The sequence below is a fragment of the Pinus tabuliformis genome, chromosome 7 (assembly GCF_031772625.1).
Source record: "Pinus tabuliformis cultivar Carrire ecotype Pingquan chromosome 7, CPIR1, whole genome shotgun sequence".
NCBI lineage: Eukaryota > Viridiplantae > Streptophyta > Pinopsida > Pinales > Pinaceae > Pinus > Pinus tabuliformis.
This window is the reverse complement of record NC_142293.1, coordinates 832,078,972-832,100,956: the sequence shown is the minus strand read 5'-3', so window position 1 is coordinate 832,100,956 and position 21,985 is coordinate 832,078,972. Positions and strand designations below refer to the sequence as shown.

Here is a 21,985-nt window from a genome sequence, read left to right as displayed (position 1 = left end):
CAAATATTCATCAATTCATCAACAGAAAGTTTTCCGACCTTTGCCTACCTCACTATCTTACTTCTTATCCCCTGTCATACGACCTATACACGTTAGGGTATTTCAGACTGGTTGACAAACCTTTGTTTATTTTTTTTTAATTATTATTTTTTTATTCTTATTTATTTAACGTTTGTAAAAAATATATACTGTAGTCACTTGAACAAATAATGAATTTTATTCAATGCATTTTAGCGTAGAATATGTTTGAAAAATGATTTATGTTAAAAATTGATTGTGGATACAAATGGTTGTCATTTGCACTATGTTGTTTGATATACGACTCGTCTTAAATGTGCCTAGACAAGGTAATAATTGAAAGTGTTTCGAGTAGTTCTAAATAGTTTTTTATGATCACTTCTGTGAGAAGGGACATTGAGAATATAATTGCATACATCAAAACATAATCATTATAATTTTGGAAATTGCACAAACATGTACCCTTATATTACCTGTGCACTCTATTTCTTGTGTGACTGGCACAACAATATATGCTGTTGGTCAAATGTAAATGTATTACTTTTGGCCCTTGGGTGCTATTGGTGTCTGCATGTTTGATTATCTCTATATTTGGTATCTAGATTCTTGACCGTTGGAGTTGCATTTGACATTTCCTACCAAAAATGATCAATCCTGCTTTCCAGGACAAATAAAGTTTTATATTTGCATTACTTATGCGTACATCTGAAACCAGTTTTGGGCAGACCCTCATTGTGGGGACCTGATGATTTCACAGCTTGGTGATCCCAAACTGACTACAGTTCTCAATTTGGAATCCTTGGTACAGAATGAATACTGAGTTCAAATTTTCTTGATGGTTTATCTTAATAATTTACTTTCTACTTTGTAAATACATGTCTGAATGGAATTTACCTAATTAAAAATTATATTCTGCACATTGGAAGAAGGGACTGCAAACGTCTTTAAAATATGAGAAGTGAGTTTGCTGTGTTTATGATTGTTTTTTTAGAAAAAATGAGTTACAAATCGTGATATGAACTGTTGAGGATTTTGAAATGTTAGGGAGATAAAATGAAATTTGATATATGCATTTAATTTTTTGTTCTTTGATCACTAATAATTTGTGCTTGCCATACCTGTTGATTTGTCCCAGGATATGGTGGAATGGGAGCAAGATACCGATGAATATCTGCGAAAAAATCTTCCATCTGATCTGGTATCTAGAGACTTATATGGATGAAATTTTGTATTGTGTTTCTTAACTTCTTCAAGTTTGATATGTTGCTTCAGTATTTTTCTTTCTCATAGAAGATTTCCATTGGTTAGATGAGGCATGGGGTTCCCATACTCTCAGTGCCTACAAAGATGGAATGTTAAGAGTCCTATTGGCTGCCTTTGGATAATTGTTGACATTAATATAATAATACTTATTTACATCTTTGGATGGCTCATTTTGGTATTTGTAGGATGAAGCAAGTGGTTGGAAAGAAGATCTTTATACACCAAGAAAGAGTGCCTTAAATTTTCTAGGTGTGATTGCATCATCTAAGGTATGATTCATTTATTCATCAATGCTGATCTGGAAGAGTAGTGGGAGATTGTGGTGTTGCTTCATGATGAATTTATATTTTGTGCTATGTCTTTATCTTATTTATTTTAAGATGCTTGATTTTGAAAATCTTGTTAGAGTTCTTCAAGATTTATGATATCTACTCTGGAAACTGAAATTGTAATTCTCATATGGAAATAACAATTATCACCATGCAGGGTCCTCCTATGGCAGGTACAAGCAATAAGATAGTATCTACAAAGCGGAAGAAGGGTGGCAAAAGTGGGCAAGGTCTGGGCCAGGGTTCAGCTGGGGAGTTATTGGTGATACCATTTTTATCAAAATTTGTTTTTCCTCCTGATGGTTCTTCTGCAAGTACAGACATTGTCATGAAGTGAGTTTCAGATGGTTAACAATCTTTTAATATGGGAACTTGACAGTTTATAGGAAGAAATACAAATTTAGACATACATAATTGCTCAATCAAGGAAATCCCATTTGCATATCTTTTGGGTTATAAAGTATGGTTTGTTCTATCAAGGATGTAATAGAATAATTACAACTCAATTATAACTTCCTAATATTAATCTTGATTCTTAACCATATAACCAGAATGGTGGTGGTTTTGTTGGTTGACCACTAAGCATCTTCCATGGAAACTGGTGGTTTATGGTTTATCACTAAGCAGCCTGTTTTGAATAATGTGGTGGCTTTTGGATGACCAATAACCAATCTACTTCATCAATTTACTCCCCCCCTTAAAGGTGTAGGAGAGTTTCTTTTTATCATTGTGCTGCCCCCTTTAGGTGTGGAAAGTATCATCTTTGACTTTTTTTTTGTGTTTTTACTTCTGTTTTGACTAGGCGGTAAGATTAATGTAGTTGCTTCACTTGTAGATTCCATCTCCATGAATTTATCCATAGATATTGAATTAGTTTCTTAGATTTCTTCTACTTTTGAAATCTTTTTGTCTTCATTGTCTTCCCACAATGAAGACAAGGATGGAGATCAAAACACTAATTCTCCATGTGACCATCTCTTTGACAATGTTGACACTTTTATCAATACTCTTAACTTCTTCAAGAAATCCTGCACTCACAAACTGAACTGGTTTGGAGTAATTTGAAATATGAAAGTTGTTTTCTTTGGTGTATCCCAATCTATTCTGATTTTTGTTGAACTATCTTTCTTCCCAAGGTTGGATAAACATCATAGAAAGACCATTTTGTTGTTCTTTTTCTCCTTCACAATTCCTTTTGCTATTGTCGCTGCTGTTATTCCGTGCTGTGAAAATTCCTAGATCTAACAATCTCTGGAATCCTACTGCAACCAGTTGAATCTACTTCTCCTAGATCGTAAATTACATTACAAACTTATTTCAGATTTCTTCTTGGAATATTGAAGTAAATTGCTGAAGCAACCTACACCAAATTAAATATGATTCTGAAACATGGAAACTGAGCAAGGAAATACAAACACATAGGACATTGTTAATTTTTACAAATGTCTCCGGAAAAACCCAATGTGGGAAAACTGATGCAACAACTCTGAGGGTTTATTATTATTAAGCAGTAGAAAATTCTGAATACATCTTTGAATACCTCACAGGGTTATTTAGTTACAGAGAGAAATGCTGGTAGAAAGAATTGAGGTCACCTCACACTATCACTAGAAACCTTGGCTAATCTAGCCCCAAACTGATTGCCTCCTCGACTTTTCTGGCTGCCTTTGCGCAGTGTCTATGTCAACCCAACATCAAGCTCTCTGGGGATTGTGTCACTCCTTTGGTTGGTCGATTTGCTGCCCAGGAGATTCGATTTCTGCCTCCCAGTCTCAAACCCCGACTCCTGGCTTCTGAAACTTGAATTGCTCTGCAAATTTTAGACTCCTCACTGGTTTCTGCGCTGCCTCTGCGTCAGCTCCTCTGGCTCAACGTTGCCACTGTTGGATTACTCTTTTCTGATGATTCTCTGGTTGAGAAAATCACTCTCTCTAGAAGCTATCCCCGCCTCTCTGCTGCAAGAAATCTCCTCAATCGAATTTTCCTCCTGAGAACTTCTCACTTCAGAAAATCGATTTCTTGATCTCTCTTGATGTATTTTCCAAATGACCCTCAAGCCCCTTCTTATATCTTCTTGTTGGACAACCAACGACCTAGATTAACTCCTAATCAAAGGCTCATATCGTTTTGACTTGATCTCTGTCTTTTTCTAGAAGATTCACCCACAATTACATTAATACCCATTAATATTTTAATTTTCCTAAGTTTAGACTTAGGAACCCCATTAAAAATATTAATTATGTTAATATAATCATCTTTGGGTGGAATTTCCCAAAATGGTTTTTGGGTTCTTTGGAATGCATGTGTCCAAGCCTCCTTGCAAAATTTGAAGCCTAGAGCACATCCGATGCTACCCCAAATCAACACTCCCTCTTAGCGAGGAATGTGCTCTAGCAATATACTGCTGCTGCATACTGCTTTGACTTTGAAGCATCGTCCTCTGCGTTGCTGATGTCTGACATGCTGTCCACCAACTACTGCGTTGTTGCTGCAACTATACTACACCCTTTGACACTGCCACTGCCAATGCTACATATGTACTACAACTCCCTCTGAAATGCTGCATCTGCTATGCTACTAGCACTTCCACTACTAACACTGCATCCGTACTGTGACTTAGTTGTTGAGAGAAGCAACTGAAAACACCCAAAACTGGACAAGTATCTTAGTGGATACACCTCGGTGCTGAAAGCCTGACTTCTGCTAGCCCTACGCTGTCTTCTGAAGCCACTGCGCTGCTGAATCTCTGCATTGTGCCTCAATGCATTGCTGCTTCTTTGCTTTGCGCTGCGCAAGTTCTGCCGCTGCTAACTACTGCATCTGTCGCTCCAACACTCCATGGAATCAACTGAAAACTCTTCCATCCCGCTACTACTGATCATGGGCTCCCGTAGCAAGGTGATGATCCAAGAGGTGGGCTCCTCAAGGATCTTGCCCATTTGCAGCTCTATCGAACTATAGTTCTAGGTGAGATCTTCCTCAGACAAGGGAAGTACACTGTTAAGATCTTGAGGAGATTCAGTATGATGGACTGCAAGTCCATCGCTATACCTATGATGACAAATCTAAAGAAGCTGAATGATTCTGCTCCAGATTCAAATTTTGTGGATCCCACTATGTACAGGCAGTTGATTGGATTCTTGGTGTACCTGGTTAACACCGGGCCATATATTTTCTTTGCAAGGAGCACCTTGAACCAAGTTATGTTTGAGCCAAGGCATGTACATTGGGTTGCAACGAAGCATGTGTTGGGATACCTACATGGTACAGTTGGATATGGCTTGAGATATGTCTCAGGTGGTGAAGTTTGGCTGCAGGGATATACTGATTCTAAATGGGCCGAGAATGTAGTGGATAGAAAAAGCACCTCGTGGTGCTACTTTAGCTTGAGATCAACTATGATATCTTGGTTTAGTAGGAAGTAGACTTCTAATGCATTCAATACAACAGAAGCAGAGTATATTGGAAGCTTCGGAAGCTTGGTATATCGGAAGCTTCTTACAAGACTATTTGATCAGGCGTTGGAGATGACCTTGATACATTGTGATAATCAAAGTTGTGTCAAGCTTTTGGAGAATCTAGTATTTCATGACAGGTCGAAGCACATTGAGATCAAATATCACTTCATTTGAGACATGGTGTAGAAGGGAGCAGTGAAGCTCTAGTACATACCCACAAGAAAGTGGATTGCAAACATTCTCACCAAGCCTCTATCTAGGGGGAAGTTTGTATACTTTAGAGACAAGCTTGGTGTGATGCAGAATGTCTCCCTCGCTGAGAGGGAGTGTTGATGTTTCTATAGTTTGCAACATCGGGCAAACATTCTCCCATGGGGTCATGCTGATTTGACTAATGGGGAATGATACATTCACCCATGGGGCCATGCCAATTTGGCTAGGGGTGAATGGCCCGGGGCAATTTTTCTCCCATTAGCTCTGGTGTCTGGCTCTGGAAGATTGGCCCATGATACTCATATTGCCTACTCTAGGATGGAGTGATCTATTTTTTATAGAGCAAGTTTGATTTGTTTATTTAATGGGGGTTTTCACCCACTAGTGGAATAAACAATTCTAGTCTAATGTTGAGTTGTAATGTAGGCTCAATAAGTGAAGGGGTTTCTTGTGATGAGGGGCTTCTTAATGGGTCTCTACTCAACATTAGAGCTCTATATAAATAGACGTGCATGTGAGGAGACACTACATCAACATAGCAAGCTCATTTATAAATTTTCTAGTGGAGGAGAAATTTTAGCTAAGGAGAAATCTATTCATCTTTCTTCATCATTTCACTTCTGCTCTTAGAGGCTACACGTGTGAAGGTTTGACCAAGTTTGACTAGTGAGTTAACTAATTTGTGTAGTTGCATGTGTGAAGGGTTGACCACTATTTAGACTGATCCATACAACTGCATGTGTGAGAGATTGACCGCAGTTTGACTGCTTTGTACAACCGCACATGTGAGGGTTTTGATCATAGGATGATTGTACTTGATCGCAAACTGCACATGCGAAAGTTTGACTGTAGACCACAGTTGACCACAATCCGCATGTGCGATAGTTTGACCACAGACCAACATTGATTGCAGACCATAGACCAATGTTGACTGCAGTTGACTTTTGACAGGTCTGAGCCGTGTTGACAAGCAACAACCTGACCAGGTTTGACTGGTGATTTGACTTGTAACGTTGGCAAAGATTTATAGACAAATTATGATTTGTAAACCTTGCTGAAAAGACAGTTTCTTTTTAAGAAAAGTTGTTGGGTTTTCTCCCAGATTAGATTTCCTAGGGTTTAAAAAATATATATCTTGTGTCTATTGTGCATGGTGTCTTTCTGTGATCTTTATTGTTTTTGTTGCATTTACACTCAAGATTTATGTGTGTAATTATTCAATAATAACAGTGACATGAGAAACACTATTTGGAAACCTTTAGGAAGTAATTATCAGATCAAAAAATTGTACTGCACATGCTATATAATTTCAATAATGTGAAGACTGCCTTGCTCAATGGGATTATTGTGGAAGAGGTGTATATTGAGCAACCTTAGGGATTTGAGGTGCGCCACCCACCAAAAGCGAGTGACACCATAGGAGAAATTTTTCTCCTAGTTATCTCTTCAACCAACAACCCCAAACGGACACCAATGTAGCCAATACAGGGTGCCATTTGATCTTTGATCCCTGCATCAGTTGTATATCCCCTCGCCCATCTGTCAAGAGCATATGTTAGAAGGTGGGCAATCCATCCCAAAAGGTATGTTTTTAATTGTGCAATCAAGTGCTTATGCTTGTTTTTCTTGGGCATTTTGGGCATGGAATTGTTGGGTGACTTGGAAGAATGAAGGGCTTTGACCATGTTTTTGTTCCCTCACCTTAAATGGGGGGTTAATCCTCGATCCTAGTGTTGTGGGATCTCCCCTACTGACTTGTGGTTTTAGGAAGGGCACTACTTGGGAGACCTCGATTTTGGTAGCGTGCTCCCATTTTCCCATACCACATTTTTTCACTCCCTTCGCACATTGCAAGCCCTATGTCATCATTCTCCTCTGGGTCCACATGACCACTAGATCCACAAGGCACTAGCACTCTCCTTCCCCTTGTCCACATATTTGGGTTGGGCTTGGAAATGTTACCCTGGAGGTTGATGCAACTAAAAGAAAGTTATAAGCATATCATAGCCACAAGCAAGAAACAGAAGAAAAGAATATTATAAAATGCAAAAGATGGCCGGGACATTAATTAGCATGTGGGCAAAAGCCAAACATGAGCTCTACCCCTTATCATGGTCATCACCTTGGTTCTTAGGGCCCCATGAGTGCCTTCACATCATTAAGGAACCTATGCACGTCCCAAACCTTGGTGGGCGATGAACTGCCCCACCTTAAGGGGTTAATAACTGCTTTATATCATTCACAACATGCTCTAATTTCTTGGATCCTTGAGCAGTAATACAAAGAAAAATCAAGAAAAGGCAAAAAGAAAATAAAGAGGGGTGGAAAAACAAAGGCTGGGGTAACTCATGTATCCACGATTGCTCCCTCCTACATCTATATACCCAATATGTGGACATCCCTCATTATTGCCATCCTTGTACCCATGGCATTTGGCCTTGAGACCCTTGTGACCCCATCCATTTCATCATCATTCATATGCCACCTATCAATTGAAGGATGTCCCAAGGAGGGGGTGTTGATTTTGTAGCTTTGGAAGGTCTTTTGCATAGGCTTGTGTATAGCATGTAGGGGAAGAAGTCGTCTTTAAGTGGTTGTTCAAGTGGAGCAACTAATATGATCTCTTTCTTAAGTTTTTAAGTTAGGAAAAAGTACATTGATTAATTATTTAATTAATGTTGACTTTGGGTTTATCTAAGGATAAATATTAAATTATTTAAGTAACTTACATCTAATCTTTATTGCTGATCTGAAAAGGCCGGGATTTAGTCTTAGCCATCTATCACTATGGAGATTAAGGATTTATTCCATGGAGAAATTATAGAGAGAACATATGGGAGAGGATGAAGACGAATTGCTATTATTGAGAGAGTGATTTTCTCAAGAAGTGAGAGACTCTAGGACTGAAGGGAAGGGAAAAGAACTACAAGTAGGAACTTTTGGGAGCAAAGTTCAGGGAGGCTGAGTCTAGGAGAGAGAGAGGTCAATTTTTTGAAGAGAAGGGCCAAGTTTTTGGAGATGGGTTGAATATCCAAGGGCCATTTTTCTCAAGAGCGCAGGGGCTGTACGAGAGAAGTATGGGCTGATCTGTTGGTGAGGGAGGCCAAATTCTCCAAGGGCCAAAATCTTCCAGGAGGGCTTATTTCCAGTGGGTTGAATTCCTTGAGGCCAATTTCTATAGGGGCCTATTTCTCAGTTCCAAGCAACTGTAATTTTTCTATTTATTCTCTGTGAGTCTAACCCCTATTTTTCCTGAGCAATATAAAGTGAAGGAAGATTGTATTGGGCAGAAATTTTTCTGCTCTAGCATGATTGATTTTCCATATTTTATTTCTGCTACATTTTAATTTCTGAAAGTTAAAATACTAGTGAATTTATTTTCCATGGTTTTTAGATTTGATTGAGTAAATTTCTGGGTATAAAATAATTGTTGAGGTATTAAGAAATAAGATTTGGAACACTTAGCTGCTTGAGTTAGCTTTCCTTGCCTTTGTTTTTCTCAGTCCCCATATTTTCCTTTTTCATCATTTTATGTGGCTTGTTTTACAAGCTTCATTAATTATTCAAATAATAATGATGATATAATCCGTTTTTAGTGATGGGTAGTTTATCACTTCACCAGGATTAGGATGTTCATTGAGTGTTGCTTTTGCTTTGATAGGCGTGATATGCATGGATACTGTTGAGGATGACATGCTATATAAGAGGAGGCAGGGATCAAGATATAATTGGATTTTGATTGCTTTACGCCCCTTGACATTCTTTTGCATTTTAGTATTTTGCTTATTCTTTTTATTTTCTTATAGCTGCATCAACCTCAAGTATTTCCAACCCCTCATTGGACAAGGCCAATAGGAAACCATTTGGAGTGACTGACATTAGCCAATCAGAAGATGGGATAACGAAATGAGGACAAGTGTTAAGTATGGACAACATGGAATACTACAATCATTGGAACCTCCTATTTGTGCCCTCCTAGATAGTGAAAGAAAGATGCTAAGAAAGGTCACATTGGACTAAGGGTGAATGATAACCACCAAGGTGAAATAAAGGAACCAGTACACAACCAACAATGGTCTAATACCCAATTTCAACCTGTGATCTGTACTTGAATGCCTTAAAGGTTAAATGAAAGCATTTGAATGCAAAAATGGTTAATGTACCTAACAATACATGATCCATCTCTATCGGATAAGTAGGCTATATCAATGAATGTACTCACCAGAGAATATGTGAGACATCCAAGGCTGGCTATCTGTGGCCCATAGTAGGGGCTACCAGCTGGCAGGTGGCATTCTAGGAGGAAAAAATTCTCCTAGGGTCTGCCATGTATGGGCTGGGTGACAGTTAATGAAATCAGTCTCATTGAGGTTTGTTCTCTATTGTATTTTGTGCATATTCATTGTGTTCATGACCACCATTCTAGCCGTTTTCTGCACTGTATACTCAATATAAAGAAAAGATCTGTCTAGTTTAAGAAAAAGCTGGAAGTTCTTTTAGAAAAGGAAAAGCATGTTTTGAAAAGTGCCCTCTTCAAGTTATCAATATCTGATCTTTTTCCTTTCTAATCACCCTGTGTCTCTTTAATCTTGCAAGTGAGCTCATGCTTCGCTTGTCAATAGTCTTGTCCTGCAACTGAAAGTCACCTCTGTCATTTCAAAGGTAGCTTGCAGCAAAAGGGATAAGGTTGAACATTATATGTTACCAAATGGCTACTGTATCTCATAACAATCAAAGCACTTTGTCTTCAATTCTAGTAGCTACTTTATTTTCAAATTTGCTTAGAGTTCAATATTCATTGATATATTCACTTGAATATCTTGAAGAAATGACATTCATAGTGTGCTTATTGCAGTTACTATGGTGTGTTGTTGGGATATGGAAGCCTACAAGAGGTATTTATCTGGTGACCTTGTCCTGGTTTCATCTGTAATTCCATACGTTCTTCAGACTGCAACTTTTCCTGTGGAAAATTTATATCATCTTTGTGCATTTTGTTCCAGTCTCTGAAATTTGGTTCACTTTTTTATTTGATACCTTTTATATTTTCTTGCTGTGCAGTTTTTTAAAGTTCAAAGTTCTGGGCATGTATCACTTTTACTTCGAACAAGAGTGCTGCCTCTTTATTCAATGCCCTCACCTTCACCTTATCTTATTGCCAACGCCAATTGGTTGCTGGGAGAGCTTGCAGTTTGTCTTCCTGAGGTGTGTTATGATATTAGCTGTGTTCTTCTAATATCAATGTTTTCCAATGCCTAAAACTTTACACGCACACTCATCTATGAAAAGCTTTCTGCAGCTTTTATGTTTTAACTAATAACTGCTTTGGCAATTCAGGAGTTGAATCAGGAGATATATAATTCATTGTTAAAGGCCTTTGTTGCACCAAATGTTGGAAATGTATCTTGGTATCCAGTTCGTGCATCTGCAGCTGGTGCTTTTGCAGCACTTCTTCAGGTAGCCTCTTCAAGGGATCTAAACCTTTTGACTGGTTTGTGTGGATTGAAGAATTACATTAATATGATACTGATCGTTTTATCACAATTGGCAGGAGGAGTACACGCCAACAGAGTGGCTAAATTTCTTGCAAGTTCTTGTAGGTGGAACTAGTAAGGATAAGGAAGAAGCCTCCCTTTCACTGCAATTGCTAGCTACTGCAGCGGAAGTAGGTGAAGAGAAAGTTAGTCTTCATGTTCCAGCAATTATGTCTGCTATCAAAGGAGAAATACTGAGACACATTCCACCTGTCCCAAAACCTTGGCCACAGGTCCTAATAACGTACACCTATGCCTTCATTTATTTATTTAGCACATAGATAGAGATGATTTCAACTCTGCAGGATTTATGTAATCTACCTAAATTTCTTTTCTTTATATTAATAATTGTTATACAGGATCATGTCCATTAGAATAACTCCTAGAATAGTCATGTTGCTTATGTACTAAAAGTGTTGTCTTTTTGACATCATGTCTTGTATGTTATATCATTTGCACTATATGGCATGGGCCTTTACTAATGAATGTCTGTTTATGGCATTTAGTGACTGCTGCAAGGTATGTCACAAGTGGTACCAGAAATTGTGGGCATCCCTGGTTTTTCTCTCACAACAAAACAGTTGCCCACAAAAATATAAATTAGAAACTATCATTGAAGCATGTGAAAATTGTTACCAAGTTGCAAACAGATCCACTATATTTTAATCAAATGAAAAGAAATGAGTCAATCAAGAAGTTCATAATGAAGGTCCTTAGCAGGGACCATTATAAATAGGAAGCACTCTAGCCAAGCCGAAAGTAACAGAAGGGATTAGTCCCATCAATATTAAACAACATAGTAAGCACTATTGCTAATAACCTAATCATCGTTGCTAATCACCTTTCTGTAACCTATTGCCAGCATCTCCAAGCTGACATAATTGCTGTTTTCAGCCTTAAAATATCCTTGTCGAGGCACGTTGTGAATCACTTGATAGGGCTTGAAACTGAATTAAGCATAAACCATTGTATTCAACAATACTGCATTTCTCATCTTGAAAAACAAAGAAAATAAAAGCACTTGTACAACTGCTACGTAGCTGTTGCCAGGGAAAAAATATACCAGCCAAAACATTTGCGTTTGGAGAAGAGCTGACATTTTCACAAGGAATCAACATTGCTAAGACACTTTGCCAATATAGCCACAATGCAACTTTTGGTCACTGTTTTTCAAGCACTCTATAGTTGCTAGATTATTCATGATTGCAAGATAGGATGTTTAGAAATTTTAGGACTTGCTAGAGTATTTGTGATTGCAGGAAAGTAGACCTAGAAATGTTGGGAGTTGTCGCAAGACAAGTAGTTAAATTTGCTTTGTCCTCTGAAAGCATTGCAGAAAAGATTGTTGAAGTAACTGCCATTAGTTGTGTCGACTTGAATATTTTGTTCATCATAGGAAATAAGTTAATATATGCATATATGCATATGTTAACACTAGCATAGATCCAACATAACCTTGGGTCTCTTAAGCATTGAGAGGGATCAAAATAACTCAGGTAAACCTTTCACCAAAAGTTGGGGTCTTGTCACCCTGAATATCTTGGCCATTCAAAAAAGATATAAATGAAAATATGCATTTATACCATAGATGAAATAATCGTAATTGGTAATTAATCGGTGATGGTCTTGAAGCAGTAATCGAGAAAAAATGGAAATAATCATGGAAAAATGACAAGCATTAAAAAGTGTAAAAGTATTAATACGTTTCAATTAAAAAAAAAATCAGGAACATCATCAAAGAATAACATCGTCACTTAAATAAGAAAAAATACTAATACATACGATACATAAGATGCCAAATGACACATCAAATTTGATATTGAATCTTGATATTTGTCTAGTCAAAGACACAAAACTGAATAACCAATAAAAAATGATTCCATAAAGATCAATCTAGCAACTACCTATCAACTCCCTCTTCCCCTTTTATGGGGACAGATCAGGTATTGCTTGCCACTAGAGCGCCATGCAACATTATTCTGATGTCCGTTGGTGGTTGCTTGAGTATGAATTGGTGTATAGGATGGTGATGAGGTTACCTCATAAACCTCCTTAATCCCATTGTCCCGCTAAGGGGCCAACTATGCCCCCACTAATGGGCGGGGGGTGGGTTGCAGGGAAAATTTGAAGGATCTATACTGTAGAAACTTTGGCAAATCTTATTAAATCTAGAAAAGGCAACCATAAACAGTTTATAGATTTTTTTTTTAAATATTCAAATTTCTAAAGATTTCATATGTTTCTAGAAACCTTTGGTGATTCTTAGAATAAAATACTTTTATTGTTTTCAACTTAGGCAATCATTTTAGAATAAATTGGAAATTGCGTAATTTTTTTTGGAAAAAACATGGAAATTAGTCTATTGGTGAAACTTAGGCCTTAGAGTTTTCCTTGGTGGGTCATCCAGATCCTCTCCTACCCCATGTACGTGCTTGGGTTGCTCCTCCTATAATTGTAAGTACAAAGGTGCTTTTTCCTTAATAGTCCTCTCGAACTCCATCATTGACTTAGTCGAGGCGTTAAAAGGAAATGTTGTCCATGTCAAGTGAGTGCTAAATTTGCTTTACCCATTGGAGATTTATAGTGGTGATAAACCAAATCAGCCAAGCATAGATACTCTTACATGTAAGAGCATCATAATAAATTTAATAAGACTTGGTTCTTAAGGGTCATCAATTAAAAAAATTGTAGTTGCTAATATGCTAGGCCTCTTTGTAATTTTTCAAATGCAATCCAATTGTGTTCACAACCTGAAGCACTACTAGGTTGGCTTACTTTGATTTCTCTTACTTTGATAAGAGCTTGTGATGTATTTTTACTTTACTTGATTAACTTCTTTCCTTTATTATTATTAGTGTTCTCTATCATCAAACAACTACCAAATCATAAAGAACAATAAGACAATAGGACACGAGATATAGGTAATCAGCCAAGGCCAAAACCTCTCCAACTGAGGAAAACCCACCAGAATCCTTCTCTTCTTATAGAACTTCAATTGATGAATTCCAAGACCTATGACCCTTGACCAATAGCCTCCAAGACCAAGCCATCCTTCCTTCTTGATGAGCTTTCCTTACATAGCTTCTAACAACAAACTTTGACCTTCCAACAATTTCTCCAACAACTTCAACCCTAACAACAATTTCTGCAACTTCGACCTAGCAGCTTCAACAACTTCAATCTAGCAACTTCACGGCTTCGACCTTGATGTAGCTTCAACAACTTCGACCTAGCAGCTTCACAACTTTGATCTAGAGGTAGCTTCACAGCTTTGACTTTGCATCTTTAGAATTTGGTCTAGTCTAGAAACTGTAGAAACCCTAACAAAAGAGAGAGAGGGAGAGGCCCATTCCTGAGAAGCCTAATACATTTTTGAATGATTAGCTTGGAATCACCCACTATGTTCAAGGAGTTGACACCATTGTCCAAACATATTTTTAATCCTTGCCATAATGCTAATGCTTCCGCCTGGTTGTTAGAGGTGACCCCAAGTCCCCAAGCATATTTGACTTCTGTTTTTTCTTCGAGGTTGATTATTACCCCTCCCGCTCCAACCTCCCCGGGGTTACCTTTCGACGCACCATCAAAATACAACTGGATGTTCCTGACTTTCCTTTGCCATTCGGCGAAATCATCTCCTTTCAATCTAATGCAAAATTTCAAAATTTTAGTGGATCTTAAACAGGCAGATTTTAGGGAGGGAGGGGCAAGCCTGAGCCAGTGTTTTTTGGAGCTGGTCAATTCTTTCATATCCAAAGCATCGTATCCTTGAGAAGAGATGACCTCGAAAAGCAACGACACGCCTTTAATTGCAACTGTTTCTGAGCTTTGACGAAGGTTTTGGAAGATAGCCTGATTACGACACAGCCATATCGACCAACACATATATTTAGGAAATGCCATCCAACAATGCCGAAGCAAGGGATTTAAAGAGCGAGGTGTTTTATTTCCCCAATGGATAAACATGTCGCTCCAGACATCTGCAAGGTGGGAAATCTGAGCCAAAGGAGCAAGGCCATGGTTCCAAACTTCCAGCGAGAAGGGGTAGAAACAAAACAAATGCTTGATTGATTCCTCCACTTGGCCACACAAAATGCACCAGGATGGACCACTAATTTTCCTCTTTTTTAAGTTCTCAACTGTCAGGATTTTCTCGTGGACCAACTCCCAACAGAAAATGTTAACTTTAGGGAGACCATCACCATTCCAAATTTTCCCCCACAGAGGGGAGGGGAGAGGGGAGGGCATAGGATTGGATAAGAGAGCGTAGCCATCCTTGACACAATATTTTTTTGAATTCCCCCCCAACCAAACATGTCTATCTAGCTTGCTCGATATTATTGGAGCAAACCCATAGAGGCTTTCAATCAGCATATCCCACTGAACTTGGAGATGATCGGGGATTTCCGGAGAGAGCCACCCACTCCACATGCCGAGATCATCCCAACAAGAGATGTCTGCAAGATGAGAGAACCCATGTTCAATCAGCCATCCAAAGAGAGTTGGGTCTATACCATTCGCACAGTTGGATCCAACTTGAATGCGTTTCCCATTTCCAGGGAACCAACCTAGGTGATTTAGAATGAGAGAGGACGAGGCTTTGCATAATCTCCATATTTTTGATCCTTTCTTTTCCCAGGATTCAACCTCTGGTCTAGTGAGATGGTTTTTATGAAAGTATTTTCTAATGAAGGCTTTTTTCCACCACTCATCAGAATCCGAGAGGAGCCTCTAGACCAATTTTGCCCCCAATGCCAGATTCATTAGTTCAGGATCTTTTATTGCCAGACCTCCGAATTTCTTAGGTTGTTTAACCAAATTCCAATTTACCAGATGAAATTTATGCTCGTTACCCTTTCCTCCCTGCCACAGGAATTTCCTAATAAGCTTGCTTATTTGTTGATTGATGTATCTTGGAGCTAAGAGGCCAGCCCCAATATAAACTGGAAGAGAAGAAAGCACTGATTTGATGAGGGTGACCCTTCCTGCCAGGTTGAGCCATCTAACACCCCAAGACTGCACTTTGTTCCTAATTTTTTGAAGAACATTCCCCCATTCTTCCGCTGATGATTGTTTTAGGGAGATTGGAATCCCAAGGTATTTAAAAGAAGAGCGATGAATATCCACCGAAATTCCCAACAATCAACCAATTGCATTCAACAAGTCCCTTTGGCAATTCCATCCAATTAACTGACATTTTAAATTGTTGATCATACCCCCAGAGTGAAGAAGGAACCCATCTAGGATTTTTTTGAATCGTGAAGCAATCACTAAGGAAGCTCCACCAATTAGGAGGGTATCATCAGCAAACTGGGAGTGGTTGATTGCTCTAATGTTTCTTGCGATACTGAGCCCTGGAAGGGATCCATTAAGCCATCGAACCTCAAGGTTGCAACTGAGAGATTTTGCCATGATGATGTAAAGAAGGGGAGAAAGGGGACATCATTGATGTAATCCAGTTGAGGCCGCAAAGAAGGCCCTAGGACACCCATTGATGTAATCCACTTGAGGTCGTAAAGAAGGCCCTAGGACACCCATTGATGTAATCCACTTGAGGCCGCAAAGAAGGCCCTAGGACACCCATTGATGAGAGGAGCGATCCAAGGAGATCCAATGCAAGCTTTGATCCAAGATATAAAGTCAATATTAAATCCTAATTTCTCCATGACAAGAAAGAGGAAGGAGTGATTTACCCGATCAAATGCATTTGCCATGTCCAATTTGATGACCATTCCAGCTTCTCCCTCTTCGTTACTTGAATGCATTGCTTCTTGTACCAGAATGATATTGTCCAGAATATTTCGATGTTGCATAAACCCACCCTGGTTCTCAGAGATAATGGAGGGTAGTAAGGGTTTGATTTTGTTGGCAATGATTTTCGTCAAAATTTTATAGGAGTTGCAGAGAGAGATGGGGCGAAATCTAGAAAAGGTGGTAGGATTGGCTTCTTTTGGAATTAGAGCAAGGAAGGCAGAATTGGTGCTACCCCCAACTTCTTTTTGACCCTGGTGTAGTTCAACATTCTAATAAGATCTTTTTTAATGACATTCCAGAATAAACGATAAAATATGATAGAGAAACCATCTGGTCCTAGGGCCTTCTCAGGTTCCAGGTGCCAAATAGCATTAAGAACTTCATCTTCAAGAATTACATCAAAAAGAGAGATTAGAGAGCGAAGAGACAACCTGGGGAAGGTCTAAGAGGAATTCAGATGCCCCAATCGAAGAAGGGCGCTCTAGATTGAGTAAAGAGTTGAAATGATTGAATGCCTCCTGTTTAATTTCAGATGCGGTGCTAACTGTCAACCCACCCGCCTCCTTTATTTCCTTGATAAAGTTCTTGTTCTCTCGAGCCATTGCTTGTTTTTCACTACTTCTCCTTCTTCTCTTTCTTGGGTCTTGTCCTCGATAATCTGGGGAGACGCTTTCGCTTCCACTTCCTCTTCACTTAGAACTTTGAACGGATTCGAAGAGGAAGGAACCATAATGGGGGTTGGGGGGTTCCGAACTTTTGACGGTGCTCCTTTACCTTTCGAGGCTTTCTTGGGCTGTTGCCACTGCTCCTCCTATGTAGCCTGAGCTTCCACACTTTTTTCATTTCCATTTTTAGGACAGTCTCTGGCAAAGTGACCATAGTCGTGGCAGTGTCTGCATTTGAATGGTATTTGTTCATAATCTAATACTTGTCTGTGCTTCCATTCTCCCAAGTTTAGGTTGATTTCAGCTGGAAGTCCTTTTTCCAAGTCCACTTCCACACAAATTTTAGCGCAGGCAAACTGGGAGCCTTTTGGTTCAGCCTTATCTAGGTATTTCCCAACGCCATTGCCAATAGCCCGAAGGCAATCGTTGCTCTAGCAGGAGATGGGGAGACGAGGGAGCTTGACCCAAACAGGGATGGCAGTGGGAATGTCCTCATCTGGATTGAAATCCAGAGTCCATTTGTTAAGGTACATCCCTCTGGAGCCAAAGAAATATGGTCCGTTGCAGAAGATAACCTCCTTATCCGCTTGGAGTTCAAATAAAAAGATAAAAAATCCATTGCCAACAACAAAGAGAGCGATTTCACCAGTCATCATAGGAGTCCAAGTTTTCTTTATCCAAGTCTCCATAGACTTGGGAGAAGGCCACATACCAGTAAATTTCTCGATAAGAGCTCTTTCAAAATACACCAAGGAGGTTTTCCTGGCACCATCCAGGAGGGAGACTTCCATAACGTCAATGTTCTTCTTAACGAATTTGGAGGGGGCGGAAGATGCAGGACAGAGACGCTTCAGGAGGGAGGCCACCATGGATTGGAAGGCAACAACAACATCCAGAGTAAGAGGGGGCGGAACCCCCTCCGAAGACGCCATGAAGTAAGGCAAGCTCAAAACGAAGCTCGCCAAAATCCCAACGCACCAGTTTTCCCGTCATTCCGGTTGTAAGATCAACTCAAGTACATTATTAAAGAGTGAACATAGTTATATTTTCCAACACTTGGTGGCTAATTCATCCATTTTCACCTTGATTTCTCTTGCCCTAGCTATTTTGCCCTAGGAAAAACTCAGTTTGGTTAAGCTTCAAATTGAGGACTTCTTCAAGGTTTCATATGCCATTGGCTTGTTAATATTCATTGTTGGAAACATTTTTATTGACACCTTGACCTTATGATATTCCATTTTGCATGCTGTTTTTCTAACCCTAGGTCTAGCTTACCCTAGCTTGATCTCTTTAAAAGAATTTGAATTATGCTATTCTCATTGGTTAAGCCTTGTACCTAAGTGGAGCCATCCTTTAGGAACCTATTGTGCCACCTTAAACCTCTAAGCCTAGAACATCTCTCATAGGTGACCTATTTATCTAGAAGCTTCCCATTGTTGAAAGTCCATAAATAGTAGGGAGTAGTGGCAATGGTGACAGTGGGCCACACCTCATTGTTGTCACTTACTCTAGTGCTTGCCTTGTAAAGCACCCCTCTACAAGACTTGTTAGTTTTTGCCTCAACAAGCCCTATTCAAAGTTAATGGCATTTTCCCACAAACATCATCTTCAAATGTCTTCCTAGCTTATAATTTGTAAACAAGTTACCATGCTTAGTTGTGGGAGGGTTATTAAAAGGCCCTATTAAGTGCTTCCAATTTTAAGGGGAGGAACAATTCCTAGGTTGTCCCTTTCAGAAGATAGAGGTGGGAGGTGTTATGATTTGGGGTTTACTTCATGAGTGGAGTCACAGTCTTATGCTAGGATATATCAACCTATTTGTCCATTAGTGTTGTTGTAGAGGGAGTGCTTAGAAATGTCTGAGTTACCTTTCTTGCCTTTATTTTTCTAAGCCACTATACTTGCATTTTTTCTTTTCTTTAGATGGCTTTCTGAACAAGCTTCATTGATTATCATGTAACCATGAGATAATCCCTTTTTGTGATGGGTTATTTATCGCTTCATTGGGGCTAGGATGTTCAAAGGGAGTTCCTTTTACTTTGATGGACATCATATGCATGGGTACTATTGGGGACGAGTGGAAGTATAACAAGTGTTAAAGCTGGGGTTATATTTTGGCTTTTTCTTGCTTTACATCCCTTGCCATTCTTTTGCATTTAACATTTGGCTCATGCTCTTTCTTTTTTTACAACTGCATCAACCTTGGGTATATAAAACCCCTTTTCTCATGGGACAAGGTCAATAGTGAACCAGCACGAGTGATTGACAACAACCAGTCAAAAGATGGGACAATGGTACAAGGGAACGATGAAAAAGGTTATGTATGGAAATCATGGGAAACTACCATTATTGGAGCCTCCTATTTGTGCCCCTCCTAGACAGTGAAAAAGAAGGCCTCTAAGATGGTCACACTGGACTAGGAGCAAGTAATCACCACCAAGGTGAATCAAGGGAACAAGTGTACAACCAATAACAGTCTATCGTCCAATTCAACTTGTAATCCATATTGGAATGGACATAAAACATTAAATGTGTCAAATTTTCTAAACTGAAACTCTACTGCTGCAGTAGTTGATTTATTTCACCTACTTATTATTCATAATAAGTTATTTACGAAATCCCTTCAGCAAATATTAAAATAAATTCTATTGCAGATATCACACAAATACCTAGAGAAAAATACATGCACAAGAACCAATCACATCAACATAGTGATTTTTGGACAATTGTCCCTGGAAAAAACCAATGTGGGAAAACTGGTGCAGCAGATGAGGGCTTTATTAATCTTCAACAACAATTGCTTTTACAAGGACTGCTTTTACAGAGAAACTTAAAGAAAACACCTGAGACTTTCCCTTTGAGACCTTCTAACACTTTGGAGACCCTGCTCCCACTTTTGTGTCACTCTGCGTGGCCCAGCGTGGCTCTGAGTGGCTTTGCGTCCCTCTGCGTCAGCTTGCGTAAGATCTGCGTCTCTCCTCTGGATTGCGTCTCTCTCTGCGCTATCTCCCACTGTCCCTGTGTCACCTCCTCTTCAATCACAGCCTGCTGCTGATGCCCTCCTCTTCTTCCACCCTGCAACTCTCCCTCTGAAATCAATCTCCTCTATTTGAGAATCAATTTTCCTTGAGATACTGAGTATATGCCGGTGTGTCTCCAAATGATCATCAAGTCTTCTCTTATACTTTTCATGTTGACAAATCAACAGCCGAGATTAAGTCCCTAATCAACGACTAAGATTAAAATAGACTTGATCCTCATCTCTTAGAAGCTTCTCACCCTTATCTTTATTAATACCCATTAATATTTTTATTTTCCTAAGTTTAGACTTAGGAACCCATTAAAAATATTAATTGTTTTAATAACTCCTCATCCGGGTGGAATTTCTAAAAATGATTTTTGGGTCTTGGAGATCTCATGTGCCTTAGCCTCTTCTCCAAATTTCAAGGCTACAACACATCCGATGCTACCAAAAATCAACACTCCCTCTTAGCGAAGAATGGGCTTTAGAAATGTTTCACTATAGAAACATCACACTGATTTTCTGCATCGGTACCTATGCTGATGCTTGGCCTGCTTCCTCACATCCCCTGAATCGCTGCCCATGACATTGCCACTGCTACTGCTGCACCTATACTACAGCTCCTCTCAACATGCTGCATCATGCTGCCCATAGCACTGCCACTGCTAACTGCTGCACTGTAACTCCTAACACTTATCCATTTCTGCTACTCACACATGATCCTGGTTGCTTTCATCTTTCTCCTGAGTAGATTCACAAGCAATTTCCTAAGCCATATGGCTTCGCACGAAGCTGTGCTAGTTGCCGTATATTTTTGCTTCAGCTGAGCTTAGAGCCACAAATTTCTGTTTCCTACTGCCCCAGGAGGTCATTCCTGATCCAATGTTGAAACAATACCCAGTGGTACTTTTTCGATTTACTGAACTTCCAGCCCAATCCGCATCAGTGAACCCACTCAGCCTGATGTCATTGCCTTTGGCGTACAATAGTCCATGCTAGCGTTGCGGGGGAGCGCCCCCCGATCCCGCTCCCAATCCGCGCTCCAGGCGGGACCGACTCGGGAGCGCACTCCCTAAATTTTTTTTCGTTCCCTGCCTTTTCGGGAGCGTTTTTCCTTTTTTGCAAATTTTTTTGGTAGTAATGTTCCAAATGCAATTTTTTTTTAAAGAAACAAATAATTTGAGTGGGGCAGCTTAATTATCAAGTCTATGGCCCTAGTATTGATATGTTATTCATGGTAATGTTAAATTTTTAAAGTAAAAGTCATCCTTTTACTTAAATTTTTAACATTACTATGAAATAACTCAAGATGTTTGAGAGTGGTTCCGGCCTCATTGGATTTCATATGGAGAAAGTAGAATTTTAGATTTCATTCAAAATCTAGCAGACTTATCAGTTTTTCAAGATTTTAGGATTGGGGGATTGCAACGTTTCCATTGAATTTTGTCATGTATTAGGGTATGGAACTCGTATTTAATCAAGAGCACCAATCTCTCTATGTACCTTGATGTTAGTGACATTGGTTGTTGAACTCCTTTATCATGACCCTCCTAAAAATGTACGCATCACTCAAACAAAATTTTGACTTGACATGCTATGCTTTTTCTATCTTACGTTAATGCTTAGAGGGTGATATTAATGACAAAGATCCCTATATAGATATAGAGGTAATGACAAAGATACCTCTGGATATTAATGCTTAGAGGGTGATATTAATGACAAAGATCCT

The 21,985-nt window shown here is 39.2% G+C and overlaps 1 protein-coding gene across 1 annotated transcript in view; it reads left to right on the top strand.

Moving 5' to 3' along the window:
* LOC149250193 (ARM repeat superfamily protein) overlaps window positions 1-21,985 on the top strand; it is a 289,306-nt gene that overhangs the window by 162,764 nt on the left and 104,557 nt on the right. The window contains exons 10-16 of the mRNA XM_089458935.1: window positions 1,154-1,216; window positions 1,467-1,550; window positions 1,768-1,943; window positions 10,137-10,176; window positions 10,343-10,486; window positions 10,619-10,738; window positions 10,833-11,048. Of these exons, the coding sequence (XP_089315061.1) occupies window positions 1,154-1,216; window positions 1,467-1,550; window positions 1,768-1,943; window positions 10,137-10,176; window positions 10,343-10,486; window positions 10,619-10,738; window positions 10,833-11,048 (843 nt within the window). The remainder of the gene's footprint in view (window positions 1-1,153; window positions 1,217-1,466; window positions 1,551-1,767; window positions 1,944-10,136; window positions 10,177-10,342; window positions 10,487-10,618; window positions 10,739-10,832; window positions 11,049-21,985) is intronic.